The sequence below is a fragment of the Podarcis vaucheri genome (assembly GCF_965113315.1).
Source record: "Podarcis vaucheri genome assembly, chromosome: 3".
Taxonomy (NCBI): Eukaryota; Metazoa; Chordata; class Lepidosauria; order Squamata; family Lacertidae; genus Podarcis; species Podarcis vaucheri.
In genome coordinates this window covers 31,096,596-31,115,974 of record NC_138761.1, presented here as the reverse complement: position 1 = coordinate 31,115,974, position 19,379 = coordinate 31,096,596, and the positions used below count along the sequence as shown (strand labels likewise).

Here is a 19,379-nt window from a genome sequence, read left to right as displayed (position 1 = left end):
AAGCAAGTACTGAAGATTCAGAAACCACAGGAAGAGAAAGAGCCTTTCTCCATTCTCACCTCCATGCCCAGTATTTACATAAGAGAGCCTGCTGGATCAGGCCAATGGCCCATCTGCTCCTCACAGTGGCCAATCAGATGCCTCCAGGATTTAAAGACAGGAGTACTACTGGAGGGCGGGGGGAAATGCCCCCAAAGTCCTGATTTGCTTATATGTACATAAGTTTTTAGCATTGCGGCTCTAGCCCTCTGGAATCGGTTACCTGCTGAAATTAGGCAGGCACTTAGAATCATGACATGTAGGTGCCCACTGAACAGGTTTTTGCTAAAGGTTTTCTGGGAGTCATTTATGAAACCCTGGTTATGCATCTGTAGAGGTAGCTTTATTGTTTATTCAGAGTTTGTAGGAATGGTTTTAATGGTTTTTTGAATTTGCATTTTATCTTAAATTTGTCCCATTGTACATTGCTTGGATTTGTGAAGCGGTTAACAAATGTGCTAAATAAAAAATAAATAATGCCTTGGCTGAATTATGACCACTAGGGGCTCCCCAATTCATATTTAAAATTCTCTATGCTTTGAGTACAAAATGCTATTTAATAATAATAAAAAAATTATTATTTACACTCTGCGCATCTGGCTAGATTTCCCCAGCCACTCTGGGTGGATTCCAGCGAAATATAAAAACATAATAAAATGTCAATCATTAAAAACATCTGCAAGCCTGTTGTAATCATAAGGAGGGTCTCTCTTATGCTCCAGATTGGCATTCATGACAAAACACTGTCTAACTACTAGGACCTTAGCTTAAATATGATTCAATCCAACCTGTCTTCTAAGTAATTCACACAGCTGACTGCTCAAAGGCTCACATCCTTCTGCTGTATGCACTTATAACTCCTAGTGCCCCTCCTTCCCTGCTTACCTTGTTTGCATAGCCCTGCAGCAGGTGGAGCATATACTGGTCTATTACATACATCTCTGATGTGGGGACTGTGTCCGTCTCCGGAGTGAAGCCGGCCAGGTTGCCGAGCAAGAAACGGAGCGTGTTCCGAAGCTATCAACAAACCAGTCAGCAACATGCATTAATCAGGATAACTCCACAAAATCCAGAATGATCCAGCAGTAATAATTTAAAACAGGTTTTGCTACCAATAGTGCCATTAACATTTCAGAGGCTTTTCTAATTCCTTGAGAATGCTGGAGACTCCTATCTGGTCACTTTTCCAATACAAGCTTTGTTTCACAATTTGGGGTGGAAAGAAAGGGGACTGTTTATAGTTGCCTGGAAATCACCTCAAGGTGATCCTCCCTGATCCTAAAGGAGTTTGAAATCATGTCAGGAAGTCACATGATCTCCAAATGCTTTCAGCTCTTCCCTTCCTCTCCTTTCCAAAGCTCTATGTGGCTTGCAATATACAATGGAGGAATACCAGATCAGAGGACTGCCCAATTGTTATCAGTGCCAAGGCCCTAGGGCTGGAAAGGAAAGTTATGGCAAACACAAGGTAGCTGGACTTTACTGCCTAGGCACACGCGTCACATGATGCAACATCAGTTTTCCAAAATTCCAGCTGAATGGCCTGTCAAGTGGGAAGAGTAGGAGACACTGGGCTTTGACAACAGCCTTGAGTTGGCTGCAACACTGTCAGTTTGCATCCCTTAGTGCAGAAAGTATTGATCTGATGTGTAGAGATCTTTCATATTCTAATTAATTCAAGAGGAAGCTTCTCTATGTGAAAGAAACAAGCAGAAGGTTCATGATGTTTGGGTTATTCCTTCAGAGAAGCTGAGTACAGCTGGCTTAAACTGGTTCTGTTATCTCTTCTGTCAAGGTCATGCGGACTAAAAAAAGGCCAGAAGGAGCCTGGGTTTCACTTTCTCTTTCTCTCTCTCTTCCTTCTGGTGTGGTGTTCTGCACATAGTACCCTTAGCACTAAAGTTTAGTCTTATTGTAAGTTATTGTAAGTTTAAGTTAAGTCTGCTGCAACTGGATTTCTTATGGACAGTGCCAATCCTGAATGTATTAGATTTGTGACCATTATGCTCATTTGTCTTCAGTAGCTCTGCTGGATGAAATACAATTGCCTCTGGTCTATTTTTTGGGAATCCTGCAATTTGTTTTAAGTTTTTACTCTGCTAACTATACATTGGAGTTCTGCTCTGGATCAGTATTGAGGAGAATTCCATGACAAACACATCTAGTTCTACCATAAGAATAGGAAGCAAACAAACAGCTGAATGCAATCACACTGCAAGTGATTTTGTTGCCCTTTCCTGTCAAGTTATCTGAGGCTGGGCTGCAGCAAGTGGTAGCTGAAACAGAAACTAAAGAGAAGATCTCAAACATTATTTCCTGGTTATGCATTCTACAAAACAAACTGACAGTTTTAAATCTGAAATGGCTCCTACTGAAGAGGAGACACACTATTTTTCTTCTTACTGTTGTTATTATTCTCTTGGCTTCCTACCTTGTTGATGTCATCTCGTGCAGAGTTAAGCACAGCTGGCCCAATAAGAACTTCCGCAAAGACATTCGACTCTGCCACCCACCAGCGTAGAATATCGGCACCATATGGAGGGTCTGTACTGTGGTCCTGTGAGTGTAAAGATTGGGTGGGTAGGGGGAGAGATTAAAAGAGAGAGACTAGCTCTGCAAACCTGCTGAATTTACACAGTGGGTGAGAGCCAACAGCTCCATTCTGCTACTGGAAGCCAGCACAACAACTCCTGCTAGTGCAACAGGACTTTCCTCTCTTCCCCTTTCTCTCTAGGCAAGAACACCAGGTTCAATCATTGAGAAGGACTCCTGGTCTGAAAACCTGGAGAGTTGCCATTGAGCTAGGTGGACCGCTGGTCTGACTCAGTGTAAGGCAGGAGATGGTCTGTTCCCCATTTCTTCCCCTGGCACAGAAATGCAGTAGAATGCTGTGGACGGATATGCCCCTCCTTTGCCAGCCTCAAGCATGCTAACAATTCCCCTCGCCCCAGCCATTAAATTTTTTAAGCCTGGTTTAGCAAAAGCTGCAGCCAATTTCCCTCCTCCTGTTTAGAATTGTGCTTGTTTACTTTGGGAGGTCTGCTCCAAAAGATGAATCCCCCTTACTGAACAAGGAATGGGGCAGCCCTAGCAGAATAAGCAACTCAGTTACAAGTATGTAGTGAAACAATTTAAAGAACTCTCGTCTCTCTTTCTCTCTCTCCCCTCCCCAACTGCTCCCCTCCCCTCCTTTTTCTATTTTCCTCTAACTCATTACTGTCATCTGCCATCTGAACTGCACTATAATAAGTAGCAAAAAAGAAAAACTAAGCATGGTCAAGAGGAAGAGTACTGGAGTAACAACTGTAGCATGCACTGAACTTCAGGAAAATACATCCACAAACCAACCTGCACGCTAAATAGTTCCTTCATACACATTAAAATCAGAACAAATATCAGGATTATCTTCAAATCCTGATATCAGAACTAAATTTCAAATGATATGGTGGCACAGAACAACTCAGCCAACATGTGAAGCATACATTAGAACAGACCTGTTTGATAAAGGTCAAAGAACCAGACCCAAAATGTTCCCATATAAGACAAGAGGGTTGCTTGGGTAGAGGGTCTAGCGACTGATTCCCATTTAAAGATGTTTAAGGCCTGGTCTCCATTGACACATGGTATGGCATCAAGTAGCTGAACCCTTATTAATTCACTGGGGATTGCTCCACATTCCCTGATCCAAGGGCTCTGGCAAAGTAGAAATTCGGGGTCTATCAAATCTAGCCAGAGCAGCCAAAGGACCAGCTAGGAGCTGGGCAGTGAACATCAATACACAAGCTAAACAGTTGATCAAAATGTTAATAAGTCAAGCACAAGTTGAGCTTCAAGCCACCAGGCATGAAAACCATCCCCCCCCCCCCGCAGAACAGGCACTGATAAGCAAGGTAAAGCAGCAATAAAACTGGTCTGTTTTTATGATGATTGATATATGCAAGCGAGGCTGCCAAGGGCTGTATTTCAACGACTGTTTAAGGATACACAAGGAAGCTCAGCTTCAGAAAGACACTTTAGGAAGCTTTTCCATCAGCAGCAATAAAAATCTGCTCTTTTCAACAACTGGAGCGAAGTGTTACCTTCGTGCCATATTTCCCCTTCCCTCTAAAGCCATCAGAAGCAGACTGAGGTTTTAATGGAGTTTCAGTATAACCGGACTAGGCACAGAACAACTTCCGAGTACTCTTTTACAGAACCTGCTGAACAGGAAATTCTAGAATAAAAGCAACATGCATGATCTTGAAAATACCTAAGCCGAAGAGACTGCTGGATGCACCCAGTGCACCGAATTTCTATACAAAAGACAAGAGCGTTGCTTGGGTACTCAAAAGTATCTTGCTGACACAGTTGAAACGTAACAAAACCATGTCCTTGAGACCGCTTTACGTTAATGTGGCACAAGTAATTCACGTGGAAGGTGAGCTTAGAATACAACATTTGAGGGACATATAGACCTGGTGTGAATATGGCAATTGAACCACGGTTTATTGTGACATGAGCAAACCTAGGACTCGTGCTCCTCCACACCTCCCCTCCTCTAGTGAAATATGAGGTTGGAGGCTTTCGCTTCAGATTTCAATTAAATCAGTTTAATGCTGTATCCAAATCCTATACTAGTTAATTCTAACTATAGTTAGTTGGGGGAGAAAACCAGCTTTGTAATTCACGTTTCAAGCAACCACAGGTAAGCTAAGTGCAATTTTATCACTTTGAACATAACTCTTAAACTGTGGTTAATCTGAAGTGGAAGTGACAGCTTCCAACTTCCTCTTTGCAGTCACAAGAGAGGAGGGGAGGTGGGAGCACTTAAGACTTGTTCTCATAATGATAAGTCAGTGTTTATTATGCCTATGAGCTCTTTCACCAATGCATCTGCCTTTACCTCCCTCCCAGCCTGATCCTGGTTAACCTACCCACTCAGCCTGCATGCTATGCTCTCAGCTAAACCTTTCAACTCCAGAACATAGAAAGCTGCCTATTGATTCCTGTAGCCCAGTGGCTCTCCAAAGTCTCAAGCAGTGGACTTGCCCATCATTTGCTACTTTATCCTTCCGCACAATGGACTTCCGGGTTGGCGCCATCGCCGAATGGCGGACTCCCTCCGAGCTCCGGAGGGAGTCTGCTCGGCAGGGGCTGGGTCCTACCGCGCCGGCGACGCGGGGACCCTTAGAAACCACGGGAACGGATCCCGTGGACATGGTGACTCGGCTGGCACCGTTATCGCTCTCCCGGCTTGTGAAAGAGCCTTTTTAAAGGCTACGGATCGGGCGCCGGGGAGTAGCGTGGTGCTTTGAGTCCTCCGCTTCCCCTGCCGGGCGCAGCCGCATGCCATTCGGCGGAGAGCGCTGGCTTCTTCCAAAGGAAATTCGGACAACTGATCAACAACCCGTGAGTAATTGGGCAACCGGGTTTAAAAGGAGGAAAAAAAAAATATTTTTTCCGGATTTGGCACGAGCGGGAGGGGATCCAAAAAAGGAAGTCAGTCCCCTCCCTGATTGTAAACATGCTAAAACAAGGACTGAGAAACCAAGATCTATTCAGAAGCTTATTGATGATAAAAATTACCAACTCCACGATGTGAATTATAAGAACTGTGCTGGAGGAGAGGAGTCGAGGGTGAGGAAAAAGCAACCCCCCCCCCTGGGAACCGGGGCGATTCGGACAGCCTGGCGAAGAGAGATGGAGATTTTGACAGCTGTCAAAGGAGCTGTCAAAACTGGAAATTATAAAGAGGACTTTGCTACAAGTTCTTTGCTGGTTAATTTTGTTACAATTTGATATAAATATGGATATAAACTGTCGGGAAAAAGAAACAACAAATTGACTTTTGGATTAGAGGATACAAAGTTATTGTAATCCCTCTAGAGGGGATTCGGGACATTACAAGTGTCGTATGTGGAAAACTACTCTGGGATGTGTAAAGGTCTTATCTCCTGGGAAAGCTGCAGAACTGAAATATTGTTTTGTCTACAGAGGTGACTATAACACAATAGAATCTTCTATTGAAGCAAGAAAGGAACTGGACGTAAGTCTGTGTCCCTGAATAACAAACCTCTGTAGAGACGTTAAATTTTGGAACAAGAATGTTTTGACAGCTGAACAAGACAGAAACCTGAGAAACCAAGAAATAAAAGAGTAGATGACTGAATACGACACGGAAAGAATAATGGGAGGAGCAACAAAAGATTAAAGAAAATTAAAGGCCTCTATTAGATTGGATTTTCGACGTTAAACATCATTAAGACAATCAAATCCGAAGAAAACAGCATGATGGACTGAGATAAATTTGGCTGTGGACTTAAGATCTCCAGGCCGACAACATACAGACAAATGGACATGGGGAATCAAAACCGGGGAAGGGAGGGGGAACCTTAGAATCCAAAGGCTTTGTAACCAACTTTTTGAATTTCTCTATACTTTCTATCTTATATTCTTTATAACTTTGATATTTTACGTTTCTGTTTTTTCTTTTTTTTTAGAAAGGGGGAACTCGTGGAAGAAATGAGAGCGGATCTTGGGGAAAATTTTGTTTTATTATAAGACGAGGAGTGATGCTAAGATGGTGTAAATTTAAATTGGTTTATGAGTATAATATATTAGGTTTAATTGGGGATGAGAACTTGTGGAACCAACTTAGATAAAGGGGAATACAATCGGGAGGGGAAGGAGGAAGTCCCAGAAAGAAGGTTATGAAAAGAAGGGTCTAAGTTAGTTTCTCTTTTTCTTTCTTTCCTTTATCTTTCTTATTTTCCTATTCTGTTATTATTGGAAATTTTAATAAATATGATTATAAAAAAAAAAAAAATATCCTTCCGCACAATGGGTACTCTGCTGCTGTGGTACCCTAAGAACATGTCTTACTCGCCACCTTCTTAGTAATTCTTCTCTAACTGCTGAGCTGGGGATGGATTTAATGCAAAGCAAATTATTTCAGGCAGTAAATAATCGGACCTAGCTGAACTATTGGGTGCTTACCATTGCTACTCTGAGAAACCAATAGACTGATTTTTGTGATTTGGGAACGGAACGATGCAATTACTCACATTGCCGCCATTGATGACTACATCTGGATCGACAACGTTGCCAATCGATTTAGACATCTTTTCTCCTTTTTCACCAAGAGTGAATCCATGAACCATAACCGCCCTAGAAGAAAGACCCTGACGCTGTCATTTCCATCCAGAGGTTCAACAGATAGTTATGATGTACTACTTTCCAAGCATCAACTTACTTAAACGGTGCCTTTTTTCGTGTTGCCACGCTGGTCAAGAGAGAAGACTGAAACCAGCCTCCCAGCTGGTCTTTTCCTTCCAAGTATAGATCAGCCCTTTCACCTGCATCTGAATAAAGTCAAGAAAAAAGTGGCATTTTAAAGCAGGAATTCAGCTGCTGTGGAGCTTTTGCTTTAATACCGTGTTATACTAATGTAACCCGTAAGACAGCTTTACAGCAAAGTTTACACAAAGCCCTTTAAAAACACACACACAACACCATCACACAATCTGAACATGCCTCATAAATAAAATACTAAATCTAACCATTTTTAAAGACACTTAAAAGACTTCAGAGTGCAGGTACTGTTAAGCTTCTTACTCCCAAATAAAAGAGTGAATCCAGTTGTTTGATTCAATAAAAGACACACCTCCTGTGACCTGAATAGGAGTGGGAAAGGTAGAATTTTGGCCAGTGCATCTTTTCACATCCCTGAAGTCTTATGCAAGAAGACACCTCATTCACTTGCATTTTCTCCCCTAGCATAAGGCCTCTGTCCCATATTAAACCTACGAAAATGAGGGAGCAGATTTTTGAAAAAAAATCTAATTTGCCTTGCAATGGGAACTTTGAACATTTCATTTTTCCCCTCCACAGCAGTATTCAGTTACTCCTTTCAGAGATTCCTTTGTCACACCATTTTTACAGCCTTCTGCTGTTTGTTTAAGGAATTTTGATATTTAAATTCTGCTGTAACAAGCACAACGTGACAAAGGTCACAGAGAAGTGATTTACTATGTAACACACCTATACACTAAAGTCATGCCTTAAGTGTGGCAGCAACTGTACTCTGGAACTCCCTGCCTATTGACATTAGGTAGGCACCTGCCAGAAGCTTTTCTTCTTTCAGCGGGCCTTGTGACACACTCCTTCCGTGAAGATGGGAGCAAAGTCTGGAGTGATTTGACCTTGGTCACTCCCCTCCTCAAACAACAAAGAATTCAATACATCATATAAACCTAAAACAGGAACTCTTGATATCGGGGCTTCCTGTGACAACTCATTCCCTGAAGTAGGTATCAATTAAAGCTGAGGCATGATGGAAACGAAAACTGCATTTTTCTTGACTAAACCTGAAAGGAGGATAAAGCTTGGCAGTTCACTATTAAAGACACAATACAGTGGTACCTCGGGTTAAGAACTTAATTTGTTCTGGAGGTCTGTTCTTAACCTGAAACTGTTCTTAACCTGAAGCACCACTTTAGCTAATGGGGCCTCCTGCTACTGCTGCGCTGCCGGAGCACGATTTCTGGTCTCATCCTGAAGCAAAGTTCTTAACCCAAGGTACCATTTCTGGGTTAGCAGAGTCTGTAACCTGAAGCATATGTAACCTCAAGTGTATGTAACCCGAGGTACCACTGCACTTATTTTCTGTCAGAAACACTGTTTCACATTTGAACAAGAACTTTACTTATAATTCTCCGCAACAGAAGAGTTTCTATTAAAACTATCTCCTTCTAGAATGGCTATCCACTTTTCCTTTTCACATAAAAGCACCTCTAGCCCCTTCCTAAATCCTTTTCAGCCACCTAAGGAAATTAAACAGGTTTATCCTGCCTAACTAGCTGTTTCTTTAACATCCTCACTCTCTCCTAATTGGCCAGTTCTCCTCCCTGGTATGATTGGCTAAGGGTCCCCAAGATGATGACCCAATGGTCTGTCTGGGGCCCATCCAGAGACATGATTTGGTTAGACGTTTTATTGTTTTTACATGTTATGTTTTGATTTTATTTTTCATTTCATTTTTTAAAGTCACAATAGGGTAACCTGCCCTGGGCTCCTTTGGAAGGAAGGGAAGGATACAAATTTAATAAACACACACACGCACACACACACATACATACATATATACATACACACACAAAGGCACACACACTATAATCCAGTGAAATGCAATGCACACAAGGATCCCAACATGCGTAAGGTTTAATGGCAGGATGTTGTTGCTCTGATTACACACCCACTGCAAACATGGAAATACTTTGGCAGTCCAGAGGGCACAGGAAACTTCCTGCAGAGATTTTATTTGGAGATGGTTAAGATGAAAACCTCAAGCTTTCAATTTAAAAAATGGAGGGGAAAGACTTTAGCTCGACAAAGCTGCATTCCTGTAAAAAGTCACTTGGATTAATCCCCCATTGAAAGAAGTGGGATGCCCACAAAACAAATGCCAGTGCGGTGTGGTGGTTAAGAGCAGTGGACTCGTAATCTGGGGAACCAGGTTCGCTTCCCCGCTCCTCTACATGCAGCTGCTGGGTGACCTAGGGCTAGTCACACTTCTCTGAAGTCTCTCAGCCTCACTCACCTTGTTGTTGGGGAGGAAGGGAAAGGAGATTGTTAGCGGCTTTGAGACTCCTTAAGGGGAGTGAAAGGCGGGATATCAAGTCCAAATGCATAGCACTGCACTGTAAAAGTGTATCATGCAAGTATGTGCATTGTGGGGGAATTTTTGTTGCCAAAGAACTATATTCCGTGGGCCTCTACAAAGCACTGTAAAGTCCCTTACAGAGAAAAACGGGAAAGGAAAGAAAGGGGAAAACATATTCACAAAATGTGAAAAGCAGACAACACCTTGGGGGTGGGGGCAAATGTACTCTTGCTATGTGTGCTCCTAAGAGAAACTTTCCATTCAAACAGATTCAGCATCAACTGTCTATCAATATGTGTGTGTTCTTGTTATTAATACACGCACTGACATACTGTTTTATAACTGCTCTGCCCAAAATTAAACCGTGTTTTGTATTATGGATTTTATGTTGGACTTTTTAAATGTGAGCTGCCTTGAATGAGTTGTATTCAGAAAAAGTGGCCTGTAAATAGTTCAAAGAAAAATAAAGAAGAAAAATATGTTTTCAAACACAATTCTGACTTGAGACTGAAATTGGACCAAGTTTGTGCAAACAAAAAATAATTCATTCTTAACTGCTCACATATCTCTATGTAGATATCTGCCTCTCCCCCCTACAGTTTACAACATAAAAAAATGGGATAGAAGGCTTTTAATTAGGGTTATTCTTTACAGTTAGGGAACATAGGTTCTTAATAATCCTTTTTTTGCTGGAATATAGTATTCTGTATCTTTGATTATAGGAGACTTTAACCCATAGATTAAGTACAATTACCCAGACCTTTCCCTTAAACTACCACTGTCAGCACAAAAGCTCTAACCAGATAGTCTTGTTATAAAACAATCCCATTCGTTTAGTTAAACATTAGTGTGGTGAGAGCTAGCACAAAGACGACAGACGGATTTCAGTGCTGTTTTTATCTGATGCTCCATTTCTCTGGCATCTTTAATCTTGGCTTAAGCAAGCAGATCCTTCTGCACGAGGAACACAACCTAATTCAGTGTTTCTAGATACAGAATACTCAAACCAGAACTAAAACGCAGTATTGCATGTGTGTGTTTCGATGAATGATGGCTCTGCAAGTAGTTAAGAGTTGTGCTGCAGGGTTCTCCCAAATACTAGAGTACATTTCAACCATGACATTAAAGTGTGTCCACGACTAAACAATGTATTGCAGTGAGAGGAATACAGCAAGATTCTCCTCTCCAGTTCCTGATATGTCCATTTTTAGTTGAACCAGGACAACTTCCTCCTTGCAGTTTTGTAGGCATACACTGGGTGAAAAGGAATGGTTTTAACTCAAGGTGTTGTATTGTTTGTTATGGCTTTCTCTGCAGCTTTTGAAAAGGTACAAGTAGTTTAGTTCCAAAGATTCCTTATTTTAAGAATTGATAAACTGCTTGACGTAAAATACTAGTATTTTACAGATTTATAAACTGTTTCAGAACCAGAAGCTACTGGGGCAGTGTACAGTAAGATAAAATATAAAAGATACCGACTATAAAAACAATAAAACTGTGTCTTAAATTTGTACAATTAATACAGTATTCCATAAGTGTCTGGTCATACTTCAGGGAAAGCCTTCTTAAATAAAAATGTATTCAGTAGCTGTAATTATATTAAGTCGTCAAGTCATAAACAAGATCCTGAATGCTTAATGGCAATTTGAGCTGCTGTCCCAGTCAGCTGGTTCATTGTCTTCAATTCCAACACAGCCCAGCAGACCACTGCACAGGTGACACTGAATGTTGGAGGTAGACACCTTATCTCAAGAGTTTGTAGGTATCATTGGGCAGAGCTTCCAAGCAGCTATAAACTTGGCTTCTGGCCGTCAGAATTCACCTGACCAAAATATGCACAAGAAAGGAAGAATGCACTGCTAATGCACAATGTAATGTGTTGACCCTGGTTATAAAACCATCTTTGTCCATCTCTTTCAGTTTCTTGAATACTGTCAGGATTTTGCAACTGTAAGGGAGCTGTACAAAATTCACTATTATCTAACTGAATGGTTTCAAGACAAGGGGCAAAGAGCCCTTCAATAAACGCACTGTTTGCTGATGGTTCTATTGCTTCCCTGGGTTGCTGGGAAATTAAAAACACCACCACCACAACAATCCTGGGCCAACATGTTTTACAGTTCAACAAGATAGTTATCAGACATTTGTGTACTCCGGGTGTAAAGTTCAAAAGCATTGATGCCCTGTACCAGATTCCGACTCAAAGCAGCATCCCATGTTGCACCTTTCTGCCATTATACTGGGGAGCATATAAAGGTGAAGACACAGGTCTTCCCTGCCCCCCCCCTCTGTTGTATATATGTCACCTCTGCAAATATTCAGAGGACTGGCTGCTGACACATCCACAAGCACCCTGAAAAGCCACTATTTGCCTGAAGCAAGATTAACATACCGCAGCGCACAAAACCTAGCTCTTACACTTAGGAAATGAAATGCAATGACATTCATACACACTTAAACCTTCAACAGCTTTTCAACATTGTGTTACATGGGGGGGGGGGGAAGCAGACTTACACTTTGCAACTGCTTAAACTAGGGTTGGGGAACCTGAAGACTTTCAGACATTGTCCTCCAAGTTCAACATAATCAACACTGTCATTTATTACCTGCCCTTCACCCTAAGCTCCCAGGGCAGGTTACAACAATGAAACCACATCATTGAAAACAGTTTAAAACAACAATTTACAACCACAAAAATAAGGCAAGCCCTATAAATTTGCATCTCAGGTGTCAAAAGCCAGCGAAAACGTGTGTGTATTTTGGTAAATTGTCAGAGATGGTGGGAGCTATAACCCAACAATATCTGGGGGGGGGGGCACAGTTTCCCCATCTCCCTGTGGACATTAAGGGTGAATGTCTATTGCCCAACTGCACAATTCTTGATAGTAACTGAATTTAAAACCACCCCTTACCTTCCAAAACATGAGCCCAAGATGTTCCACTATCAAACCAGATGTCTAGGACATCCTGACCTTGTACGTAATTCTGGACATCGCCAGCCTGTTCCAGAAATAAAGAAATAAAGAAATTAAGGATTCCACAACTCTCAGACAGATCAGTTTTTCTTCCATTTCTACCCCCTTGAATTCTATATTGCAAAAATTCACAAAGGACCAGCCACAGTATAACCTTTTATTATATCCTCATTGAAAGAGGCGACTCATGTCAGTGTCAACAGAAGAGAAAACTCTTCATGCATGTGGGGCAGCAGAAGCAAGTGGGGCAGCAAGTCCAGTAAAACATTATGCTATAATAAAATTTGTTGGCATTTTAAGGTTTAAGCTATAGTTTTCTTTTTGAGTATATATATATTGTGGGCGTAATCATACAACCTCTTAACAGTTCTAGTTAGTGTCTTGACCCAGCTCCAAGATATTCTTTAGAACATGGGACATTACTGGGAAGTGCTTGGCCTTTGCTGCTTGCTCCCTTTATCCCAGTCTACCACGGTATATGGGATCAGAATTAACCCCTGGCCTGCCAGACCACCAGCCTCCTGGTTCCTGCTCCTTGGCTTCAGCCATTACCTACACGGACCAGGCCTTCAGAGAGAACTTCCACTGACAATGACTTACCTGTGTCAAAGCTTCACTGGGAAGAAGCTGCTCAATAGGAAGGGTCCACCAGGCATCACTGCCATGCTGCTCCACTATCTTAATAACATTCTCAATGCTTTTTCTGTACAGGGGGGGAAAAGCAAAACAGAGACAATGGATCAGGAGACTACTGCTAATATATTCTTCAAAATAGCACAAGACATTGAAGCAAACTGAGAACCAGCAGAACAGAGGTTGCTAATCTGGCGCATGGGAAGGCCTTCGTTAGCACCCCCAGGAAGGAGCTCCCAACTCTGAGCATACCCTTAAAAAAAAGAGTAAGTCTCCAACCTTCCTAGACAAAAAGTTATGTAGCAAACTGTGCGGGTACTCTCTAGGCTTCATATTGCTTTATACTGTAGAGCAGCTCCCAAAGCTGGAAGTTCCCAGCTGCTTTCACTCAAATTGGTTGGGCAGCCATTTCCTCCCTCCTCTGGGGGACAGGTAAGCAGCAGGTATGCTTTCCTGCTCGCCTCATGGTTTCCCTTCCCACTTTTTCTAGTATCATAAAGCATTTTTATTTTGGAAAGGGAGAGGTGATGAGGGGCTCTCTCCCCTGTTTTCTTGTTCCAGAGGGCATTTTGCCCCAGAGGGGAGGGGTTAAGAGATGATGGGGCAGCCCTTCTTGTTGTTTCTTGCATTTTAATTCGGAGTGGCGCACAGAGTGGAAAGAGGGTTTCTTCCCCACTTGCCTTGAAGCTTGTCTCATTACTTTTTTCTTGCCCTGAAGGATGAGGTTTTTTTTAATTTTTATTACAATAATATCCTCTAGGCAACTCAAGCTGGCAAGCATAGTTTTGCCCCTTTCCATTATATCCTCGCAACCATAGTGTGAGGTACCTTAGGCTGAGGGACAGTGACTGGCCCAAAATCACCCAGTGAACTTCATGACCAAGTAGGGAATTTGAAACCTGGTTTCCCAGGTCAACCAATCAGTTGCTGCTTTATTATTATGTAGGAATAATAATAATAATAATAATAATAATAGGAATAATATCCTATTATTATGTAGGAATAATAACCTGTATGTAGTAATACCAGTAGTCCCAGTTTATGTCGAGCCATACCCACTTGACAGCCATTTTGTGTCAAGCAATGCCCCCTTGTGACGGCCATTTTGTGACTGGTGCCTACAACATTCCCTCAGAATTCCAAATGTGTCCCTGGGCCCCAAAAGGTTGGTGACCATTGCATTGGAACTTCCAATTCTGAGACATGAGCTGTATAAAAAAGTAAAACTTTTAAAGAGGCAAGCTTTATTTCAGAACACTGTGACATAAGAGTCTGTAGGATCAGGCCAGTGGCTCATCTAGCTCACCATCCTGTTCTCACAGTGGCCTGAGGGAAGCACAAGAGCACTCTGCCAACCTGTAACATGGACATTATGGCATGTGGCTAGCAGCTGTGAATGGCCTTCTCCTCTCCATGAATCTGTCTCATCCTCTTTTAAAGCCATCCAAGTTGGTGGCCACAACTGCCTCCAGTGGGAGTGAGTTCCATAGTTTAACTACAATGAATTTAGAATGATCCATTTGTTTGACGCCTCAGGCTTCTTACCATGGAGAGCAGCCATTTCTGTCGTCATATTTTGCCTTCAGTGATCGTGAAAAGAGGCATGTGAACCTATCTAACTTTTTATAAGATATATCTTGATTCAACACATACTGGACTTTAGCAAAGCATATAAAAAGTGATAACAAAGCCATGTTACATTCCCTGAGAAACCCAAAGGCCAACAGCAATTGAACACACTTTGATGAGATTAGATTACTGCAAGTGAGACCTGCAACAAAATGATGCAGTATGCAGCATTTCTATCTGGGTTCCCGCCATACCTACTTTCAAGATAGTCTGCTGCATTCCCCCAAGCTTGCAGATGACCACCCTCTTAAATGTGGCTGATGCCATTTTGGCTACAAAACGACAGGCTCTCACAAAATCAGCTGGCTATAGGATGTACTTCACTCTGCAACCTGACAAGCAGTTGATAGTGAAGATGCTATGGTTAGATATAATTAATAATCTGCATGTAACAGGCTTGGAAATAGCCACTTGCCTGGGGAAAATAAGAATTGCCTCCAGGCAACAAGGCACAAAACCTTCACAAGGGATAAATAAATGATATCAATGATACAGACATGACAAATGATAAACATGTGTAGGTGGGCAGGTGTCATTTGTGAAAATAGAACCATTCTTCAGAATCTCAGGCTCTCTCTCTATTTCCTTCAAGCCCTTAAGCAGTTTTGCAAACAAATTTTCAGAGTTTGCTGTAGTACAGACTAGAACCTAGCTTTAAAAGCAGTAACATTCATGGAAGAATTTATACTCTATATAGTCAATGAGTGTTTCCTGCTCATCTAAAACAGAACGTAAAATTAAGGCACAAAAACATAAGGAAACTCCTTTTCTTAAGAAGTTAAAAACAAAATATGATCCTACAGATTTCTAATTAACCAGAATGAACAGCAACTTACTGTTCTCACAATTTTTTTTAAAAAAGAACTACTAGCTATAGTTTTTCAGAATCTCTTTGGCCTCCAAAAACACAGTATTTGATAGCCGTAAAACCTTTCCAAATCCTGGAATACATCTTCACTCTCGTGGGTTGTTCCTCCCCCCCAAACAACAAGCATATGTTTCCTGTTCTCATCTGTACAGTACAGACATTGAAAAAAACCCAAGGCAAAAGTTCTCTCTGCAGTGTACATTAAACACCTTCCTCAAATATCTACTTATCACTCTACGAAGGGCAAGTTTCAGTTTGAGAACCATAATTCACAATGTAAGCAAAAGAAGCTTGGCTGTAAAACTTTGCCCTAGATTTATACGCCGTATTGGGCAGAAGTTGCATTACGTGTCACTCTCTAGGTTTCTAGCATGAAAATCCACAGGGCAATTCACACTACCATGACGCTAACCAATCATTTTGAAGTCTGATATTGATTACACCAAATGCTTATTTAGTGGGAAATTAAGCAGCACTGAGATGTTTTTGGGGCGAGGAAAGAAACAGGCGCTGGTGGCTGCTGCTCCAACCTTTTTGTACAACAGCGAGGAGTGCCAGGTAAGCTCTCTTGCAATTACCTTTTAAACTACTTAGGTAGGACCTTATAAATTTACAGAAATTAATGCAGATTTTGGATCAGAAATTAAGATTTAAGAGCTACGATGTGGAAGGATTAGCTCAACCGGGTAATTTAGTAATTTTCTTAAATGAGGATAACCACATCCAGCTACTAGTGAAATTTAGGTGACGGGACATTTAGGTCTCTTATGGACAGATATTCAAGTAACTGAACTTGAGTACTTGGAAAGCAGCTGATTTAGCAAGGTAATTCATTTATTTTAAATCTAAGTCAATGAAGCAGCTTTCCCCTTATTTGAATAAAGTATCTAGTGTACAAGCTGCAAATGCTTTCACAAATTTGTAATTAACTCTTTCCATTTCTGCTCAGTGTTCTCACACTGCATAGTTCGAGATTTTGTAAGTTTTAAATTATATTAAGTTCCAGGGGCCATTGTTTATTCTGTAAGTGGGAAAACGTTTAGCTTCAGTCCTTCCACTTCATAGAGAGAAGACTGTTAATCTGTTTCATAGTTTATGAGCCTAGTTTTACACGCAAGTCCTTACCTAGTAATTCAATTTCAAAGCTATCTTGATCAATAACTTTCATTTATCTGTTGTGGGAAATTGCAAGCTGGTTGTATTCCTTTTAACATAAATTCATGTGCCTCTAATCTCAACATTTCTCAAAGCAGAGAAATGCTTCTCCAGAAAAGATTTTATCTGCATTCAAATACCATTTTCAAACTTTTCTTCTTCTTCTTCTTTAAAGATTCTTTGATGGATCGTGGTACCTGCTGCAGCATAATCCGGTTCTGTACTATACTTGTGGGGCACCAGGGATGTACCAGATTCCCCACATGGCATTGGATATAAATGTGGGACTGGGTGGGGCAAGAGACAGCAAACTCTTGATTTTTCACATGTAACAGGTATGTCAGAAATGGACATTCTATGGGCTACGCAAAACGTTTGTTCTGCTTATCTTGAGGTTCAGGGGAACATTTCCCAGAAACCTATTTTAGACGAGATGCAATAAGAACATTTACAGACCCAACGATGGACAGAAAAGAAATGCTTCAAGCAGGGCTGTCAAGTGTAACAGCAACTCCATGTGGACTAGCCATATTTCCAGTGGAGGTGCTGTTACTTTTGAAGGCCACTGACCTTCACTGGATATTGCCTGAAGAACAACTGCACAACAGAACAACTAGCTACCTATTATTTACAGTGCATCAGCTCTACTGAAAACACGGTGTTTCTTTCCCAAATTTTATTTCTGTATGATAATGTTGGCATGATGTCTAGCTACACACGTAAAAGTACTGTGTGTTCAGCAGACAAAGTTTCTGTTCAAAATTGAGGTTCAGGGTAATGACCTATGATTTGACAGACAGTGCTTTCTAAGTCTGCCTGTCATTTCTGTAGGCCAATATTCTGAATACTTTCACTACTCCGCAAGGAATGCACAAGTTCTGTATGTAAAGTAAACGAACACATAAAAGTATAAAATAAACATACTTTTATCTAACTATGCAGTCCTCATTTGCACAGAAGCTTAGTTTGCAGTCATGTATTACTAACTACTGTATTGAACCAAAGGGAATATTTGCTTCACATGATTGTTCCGTAAACTGTCCTTAGTTTACACCTGCAAGTGACAATATTCAATCTGGGCTTTTAAAAAACTTTTGGAGTTGACCAATTTGCCCCAATTGTTCAGTACAACTACTGCCTAGATGTCCACTTCAAAACTACAATAAGGAGTATCTTTGCTTCCAATAAAATGCTTTATTCAGCTATTTTCAAAATGTCATCCCATGTATGGCCAAGAGTGCTAAGAGTGTTTAATTTACTTTCATCCCTGATCATACAAAAGAAGAGATTTTATGATCAAGGGTGTTTTTTTATTAAATGAACCGAATTCATAAACAGTAACTTCCTGCAGTACAGGAGGGCAAAGTACATGATTGCAAGTAGTGTGCCATAAAGAGGAAGCAAATAATGTGTAGGATTATTTAGAACATACGGTTTTCTGCGTTCATGTCTAGAGCTTGGAGCATGTTCTCTCGTTCTTATCCATGCTACTGCCATTTATTAACCAAAGATGTTACCTATTGAATCTGAAATTTTGTACATATGAAGGGTATGTGGTTGGGCACCGAGCTCTCATCTTCCTCTATCTGGCACTACAAGTGAACAGTGCTAAGTTAACAGGTTCAATCGCTTCAGGAACACTGCTGGATTCGCCTTAACCAGAGTAAGCACACACAGTGTGAAATCCAGGTAGTAGCAGCACACGAGTATACGCAACCCCATAGCCCACTCCAGAAATCTTATTCCTAGTTCCAGAGTTGGAGCCAAACATGGCCCATCCACAAATCCTTTGTGACAAGAGACTATCAGGATCTCATGAACATCAATTTCAGAACTTCTAAAGCAGAGACTTCAGTCTTGCATGGTCAGTTTCCTGTTTTGTTACCAGAATCACCAATGTGCTTTAAAAGCTGACAGAGTAAGAGAGCATGCACACCATTTTAATTTACGTGATCACAAGCACGAACTCTGGCGTAAGAATGAAGGCACCTTGTTGCTTAGGCCAAGGTCTGCATAATCCAGCATTCTTGGCAAGAACCCCAGCAACCAGCAGATACTAAGCCGTTCACCGGAAATTAGCCTACCAGAATACTTTGGTCAACCTTCTTGCCGACCCCTGCTCTATGAAACACACTTATCCATCTCTACCTGCTGCAGAATGTTTGCAGAGGGAGTAGCGCAGAGGACAAAGAGTAAGGTGTGGTTAAAACTGGAACACAGACAGTTTACAACAGCAAATTGGCAAGACAAAGCCATTTTTTTACGTTTCAAGAATGAGCAATGCCTTGACCTGCTTTGATACCTAAGCACCAAAGGGCAGGGGTACTAGTTCTCTAGTTGAGCCACAATATTTTGCAAACACTGTGAAATCTGAGGTCAGGCAGATTTAGGCCCAGCACTTCTCCTTCCAGTAATTAACCACTAGTTCTGTCCTTTTCCC

The 19,379-nt window shown here is 41.4% G+C and overlaps 1 protein-coding gene and 1 long non-coding RNA gene across 3 annotated transcripts in view; one reads left to right on the top strand and one right to left on the bottom strand.

Annotated features, from left to right (window-relative positions):
* The window catches only part of IARS2 (isoleucyl-tRNA synthetase 2, mitochondrial), a 33,341-nt gene that overhangs the window by 3,010 nt on the left and 10,952 nt on the right, over positions 1 to 19,379 (bottom strand). The window contains exons 13-18 of the mRNA XM_082217409.1: positions 13,255 to 13,357; positions 12,592 to 12,679; positions 7,271 to 7,379; positions 7,083 to 7,185; positions 2,471 to 2,596; positions 925 to 1,056 (exon numbers count right to left, since the gene is read on the bottom strand). Coding sequence (XP_082073535.1) covers positions 925 to 1,056; positions 2,471 to 2,596; positions 7,083 to 7,185; positions 7,271 to 7,379; positions 12,592 to 12,679; positions 13,255 to 13,357 — 661 coding nt within the window. The remainder of the gene's footprint in view (positions 1 to 924; positions 1,057 to 2,470; positions 2,597 to 7,082; positions 7,186 to 7,270; positions 7,380 to 12,591; positions 12,680 to 13,254; positions 13,358 to 19,379) is intronic.
* Positions 13,385 to 18,067, top strand: LOC309529759. Of its 2 annotated transcripts, none has more exons than XR_014218423.1 (3): positions 13,385 to 14,452; positions 16,243 to 16,342; positions 17,115 to 18,067. It is a non-coding gene; the product is annotated as an uncharacterized lncRNA (long non-coding RNA). The 2 variants fall into 2 exon arrangements; XR_014218424.1 differs by having other exon boundaries at positions 16,147 to 16,342.